Source organism: Eucyclogobius newberryi, unplaced genomic scaffold (genome assembly GCF_026437365.1).
Source record: "Eucyclogobius newberryi isolate DKJ021-1_F unplaced genomic scaffold, fEucNew1.0.hap1 SCAF_9, whole genome shotgun sequence".
Taxonomy (NCBI): Eukaryota; Metazoa; Chordata; class Actinopteri; order Gobiiformes; family Gobiidae; genus Eucyclogobius; species Eucyclogobius newberryi.
In genome coordinates this window covers 38,270,665-38,276,792 of record NW_027316532.1, presented here as the reverse complement: position 1 = coordinate 38,276,792, position 6,128 = coordinate 38,270,665, and the positions used below count along the sequence as shown (strand labels likewise).

General features: G+C 49.2%; 1 protein-coding gene across 1 annotated transcript; it reads left to right on the top strand.

Annotated features, from left to right (window-relative positions):
- The first annotated feature begins 1,314 nt into the window (after positions 1-1,314).
- slc10a4 (solute carrier family 10 member 4) lies at positions 1,315-5,783 on the top strand. Its single transcript, XM_072439452.1, has 3 exons — positions 1,315-1,802; positions 1,870-2,080; positions 5,169-5,783. The coding sequence occupies exons 1-3, from the start codon at positions 1,315-1,317 to the stop codon at positions 5,685-5,687; spliced, it is 1,218 nt and encodes a 405-aa protein (XP_072295553.1). The 3' UTR covers positions 5,688-5,783.
- Positions 5,784-6,128: the final 345 nt, after the last annotated feature.

The following is a 6,128-nucleotide window of genomic DNA, read 5'->3' as shown; positions in this document are numbered from 1 at the left end:
ATTATATATTATTATATATATATAATATATATAAAATATTATATATATATATATATATATAAAATATATATTATAATACAATAAATTAAATTATATATATTATATATTTCCGACCAAAGTGAAAGTTTTGCCAGTAAAAATGGAAAATAGTCCAGTGATTCTGCATCTTAAATATCTGACTGATAATAATATACCACAAATCATACTCAGGGGAAGGGTCTTGCCTAAAAGCACAACAGCCAGTGAAAGTGTCGGTCTCAGACACAGTAACAGTCTGAGGACCGGTCAGAGCTGGGCTCCGGTCAGTGAAGGGAGATGACGCTCTGTCTGAGCACTTTAGTGATCGGGGCCCTCTGTGGCTCCGGGAACAGGAGGACACTGGTGACGTCTGAGGGCCCCACACACGTGAGCTAATTATGACCAATGTGACGTCAGAGGTGGAGGAGCGCGCGCCCGCACACACACACACACACACACACACACACACACACACACACACACACACGTACAAACACACACGCACGCGCACACACACAGAGACAGACACACACACACACAAATACACACATGTACAAACACACACACACACACACACACACACACGTACAAACACACACGCACGCGCACACACACAGAGACAGACACACACACACACACACACACACACATGTACAAACACACACACACACACGGCTCTTATGGCCTCATGTGTAGTATCCTCGGGACCATGCAGGTATGCAGCTGCAGTGACATGTGTCTTCAGTCTTCACACTGGGGGGTTCTTTGGTTCTTTTGAATAGTTCTAATGTTCTGGACATGAAGAATGGAGCTGCCCTGGGCAGAGTCGTGCGTAAAGCGCGTCTGGCGCGCGCGGCTTCACGAGGATAAAAGAGGCGCGTGTTTAGTGGAGCAAACAAACCTCTGCGGCCTCTTTTCTTCACATGAAGAGAGAAGTTTGTCTAGAGTTTGTCCAACTGCGAGTCATTTCCAAATGTGATGCGGTTATGATGAAATATGATTGATGTATTGAGTGTGTAAAAGTACTGGTCGCTCTTGATTGGCTCAGCCTCTGGCTCGAGCCGCGCGCACGGCCCTCCAGCGCGTGCGTGAGAGCCAATCTGTGGCACGAGAGTGACTCACCGATGTCCCTGGACTCAGTGATGTCTCTGGACTCAGTCATGGCTCCATCACGTCCCGCGCGCACCGGACCTACAGGTTTTTATTAGGAGCCGCGCGCCATTTGGGAACTGACTTTACGCAGCAGCAGCAGCAGCAGCAGCAGCAGCAGCAGCAGCAGCAGCAGAACATCCCGACATGGAAACCTCCAACAGGACCAGGACAGAGGCTTTCACAGACTTGATCCTGACGCACGCGCGGGGCCGGACCGTGTCCCAGGAGCGCTGGTCCGCGGCGGCACCGGCGGCTCCGGTGTTTGTGGAGCGGGAGCTGGATCTGATGGCCGCGCTGCCCACGCTCGTTCCTCCAGGGATCCCCGCCTTCTGGGACTCTCCCCTGAGCCACGGCATCAATGTGTTTGTGGGACTGGTGCTGTGCTTCACCATGTTGGGTCTGGGCTGCACCGTGGACGTGGCTCAGCTCGGGGAGCACGTGCGTAAACCCATCGGGGTTCTTCTGGCACTTGTGTGCCAGTTTGTCATTATGCCGCTCGTGGCCTTTCTTTTAGCTCTTGCCTTCTCTCTGGACGATGTGGCGGCCATGGCCGTGCTGCTGTGCGGCTGCTGCCCCGGGGGGAACTTGTCCAACATCTTGTCACTGCTCGCACACGGCGAGATGAACCTCAGGTAACGCTGTCCACGTGACGCTCCGTGCGCCGCGTTTCTCATCTAATAATGAACCTTTTGTCTCCAGTATCATCATGACCATCTCGTCCACGCTGCTGGCGCTCGTGCTCATGCCCCTGTGTCTGTGGATCTACAGCCGCGCGTGGATCAACACCCCCGTGGTGGACCTCATGCCTTTTGGGGCCATCATCCTGACGCTGTGCAGCACCCTCATCCCCATCGGCCTGGGGGTCCTGCTCAGATACAGACACACGCGCGTGGCCGACATGGTGCTCAAGGTAAACCTCAGATTATGACATTTACAGACATTTAGAGACATTTCTTTGCTGGAGTGGGTCGTGTTTAAACCAAAGGCGCAGTGCGTAATTCTCCTTCTCCCTGAGCCACAACAGTGACCGGAAACGCTCCTCCCTCTGCTCATAAAAGTTAGGGCCACTTTTCTCCCAGAGGACAGTGATGTTATCAGCTGAGGTCTTAAGTCTGACCATCAATTCACCCTTATAACCCTCATAACCATGGTAACCATGGTCCATTGGGAAGAATCAATGGAGATCAAATGCAAACAAAGGAACAGAGGAAACTTCATGTTCTTTATGATACTTATAATACTTGTTCCATCACAGAAACACATCAGAGCATCAGCATCAGAGCATCAGCATCAGAGCATCAGCATCAGCATCAGAGCATCAGCATCAGCATCAGCATCAGCATCAGCATCAGCATCAGCATCAGCATCATCAGCATCAGCATCAGCATCAGCATCAGCATCAGCATCAGCATCAGCATCAGCATCAGCATCAGCATCAGCATCAGCATCAGCATCAGCATCAGAGCATCAGAGCATCAGCAGCATCATCAGCATCAGCATCAGCATCAGAGCATCAGCATCAGCAGCATCATCATCAGCATCAGCATCAGAGCATCAGCATCAGAGCATCAGCATCATCAGCATCAGCATCATCAGCATCAGCATCAGCATCAGCATCAGCATCAGCATCAGAGCATCATCAGCATCAGCATCAGAGCATCAGCATCAGCATCATCATCAGCATCAGCATCAGCATCAGCATCAGCATCATCAGCATCAGCATCATCAGCATCATCAGCATCAGCATCAGAGCATCAGCATCAGCATCATCAGCATCAGAGCATCAGCATCAGCATCAGAGCATCAGCATCAGCATCAGCATCATCAGCATCAGAGCATCAGCAGCATCATCAGCATCAGCATCAGCATCAGAGCATCAGCATCAGCATCAGCATCATCAGCATCAGAGCATCAGCAGCATCATCAGCATCAGCATCAGCATCAGAGCATCAGCATCATCAGCATCATCGGCATCAGAGCATCAGCATCATCAGCATCATCGGCATCAGCATCAGCATCAGCATCAGCATCATCAGCATCAGCATCATCAGCATCATCAGCATCAGCATCAGAGCATCAGCATCAGCATCAGCATCATCAGCATCAGCATCATCAGCATCATCAGCATCATCAGCATCAGCATCATCATCAGCATCAGAGCATCAGCATCAGCATCAGCATCATCAGCATCAGCATCATCATCAGCATCAGAGCATCAGCATCAGCATCAGCATCATCAGCATCATCAGCATCAGCATCAGAGCATCAGCATCAGCATCAGCATCATCAGCATCAGCATCAGAGCATCAGCATCAGCATCATCATCAGCATCAGAGCATCAGCATCAGCATCATCAGCATCATCAGCATCATCAGCATCAGCATCATCAGCATCAGCATCAGCATCATCAGCATCAGCATCAGAGCATCAGCATCAGCATCATCAGCATCAGCATCATCAGCATCATCAGCATCATCAGCATCAGCATCATCATCAGCATCAGAGCATCAGCATCATCAGCATCATCAGCATCAGCATCATCATCAGCATCAGAGCATCAGCATCAGCATCATCAGCATCATCAGCATCAGCATCATCAGCATCAGCATCAGCATCAGAGCATCAGCATCAGCATCATCAGCATCAGCATCATCATCAGCATCAGAGCATCAGCATCAGCATCATCAGCATCATCAGCATCAGCATCATCAGCATCAGCATCAGCATCAGAGCATCAGCATCAGCATCAGCATCATCAGCATCAGCATCAGCATCAGAGCATCAGCATCAGCATCATCAGCATCATCAGCATCAGCATCAGCATCAGAGCATCAGCATCAGCATCATCAGCATCATCAGCATCAGCATCATCAGCATCAGAACTGTCAGGACCAATTCACCCTGAGACTTGTAAGAAACAAAGTGCATTGGGAGGAGTTGGCACAGTCCAGTCACATGACGCACTGATGATGAGGAGGAGGATGATGACTCTGATGATGGTGATGTTGATGAGGATGATGAGAGGAGGAGGAGGATGATGACTCTGATGATGATGAGGAGGAGGATGATGACTCTGATGATGGTGATGATGGTGAGGATGATGATGGTGAGGATGATGAGAGGAGGAGGAGGATGATGACTCTGATGATGATGACTCTGATGATGATGATGACTCTGATGATGATGAGGATGATGAGGATGACTCTGATGACTCTGATGAGGAGGATGATGATGATGACTCTAATGATGATGATGGTGAGGATGATGATGGTGAGGATGATGAGAGGAGGAGGAGGATGATGACTCTGATGATGATGATGGTGAGGATGATGATGGTGAGGATGATGAGAGGAGGAGGAGGATGATGACTCTGATGATGATGACTCTGATGATGATGATGACTCTGATGATGATGAGGATGATGAGGATGACTCTGATGAGGAGGATGAGGAGGATGATGATGATGACTCTAATGACTCTGATGATGATGATGGTGAGGATGATGATGGTGAGGATGATGAGAGGAGGAGGAGGATGATGACTCTGATGATGATGATGGTGAGGATGATGATGGTGAGGATGATGAGAGGAGGAGGAGGATGATGACTCTGATGACTCTGATGAGGAGGATGATGATGATGACTCTAATGATGATGATGATGATGACTCTAATGATGATGATGATGATGATGACTCTAATGATGATGATGATGATGACTCTAATGATGATGATGATGATGACTCTAATGATGATGATGATGATGACTCTAATGATGATGATGACTAATGATGATGATGACTCTAATGATGATGATGATGATGACTCTAATGATGATGATGATGATTCTAATGATGATGATGATGATGACTCTAATGATGATGATGATGATGACTCTAATGATGATGATGATTCTAATGATGATGATGATGGTCCTTCAGGTGATGAACAGTTGCATAAAGACACATGATGCAGATCTGAACTTGCTGGTGTGTTTCAGGCCTCGCTGTGGTCACTGCTGGTCACTCTGATCCTGCTGTTCATTCTCACCGGGGCCATGCTGGGCCCGGAGCTGCTCTCCACCATCCCTCTGTCCGTGTACGTGGTGGCGGTCCTGATGCCCGCGTGCGGCTACGCGGCGGGTTATGGCCTCGCGCTGCTGTTCAATCTGCCGCCCAACAGCTGCCGCGCAGTGTCTCTGGAGACCGGCTGCCAGAACGTGCAGCTCTGCACCGCCATCCTGAAGCTGGCCTTCCCCGCGCAGCTCATGGGCGGCATGTACATGTTCCCGCTGCTCTACGCACTGTTCCAGGCCACGGAGGCCGGGGTCTTCATCCTGGGCTACAGGTTTTACCGGAAGGAGGTGCTGCAGAAGCCCGAGCTCATGAACGACACTGAAGATATTACATACCAGAGGTTTACGGACGAAGACTTCGACTCCTCCTACGGGGCCGTGACAGTGAGTGACCCCAACAGCATCAGCCTTGACCCGTGCCCCCCGGACCCCACCCCCGTGTGAGCTGCTCCTCAACAGCAGCTTATTACAGGACATTATCCGGAGAACAGGGGGTTTTCTGGACGTTAACACTTGTGCACTTTGCATGCTCCTAAAGGTGCTTCACTCACGTTACTGTAAAGCTCTGTGTCTGCTCCTCCACCTGAAGCACCTCATAGTCTCCATATCTTTACCTTCTGTTTACAGGAAGGCTCTGCTCATTTGTAATGTTGGTATTTTGATCAAAGTCTAAATCTCTATCAAATATAAAACATAAGCATTATTTCATGTTTCTCACTAACATCAGGATTTTCAACCAGCGGTGCCGCTCCATGTGCTGAACAGAGTGTAATGTACAAATGTATAAAGTCTATATGTGTATGGAATAATAAAGAAGTGAGGTCAAAGGTCAAACGCATGTCGTGTCCGTGACTGACCTTCACACCTGCGGTAATCACGTCACGT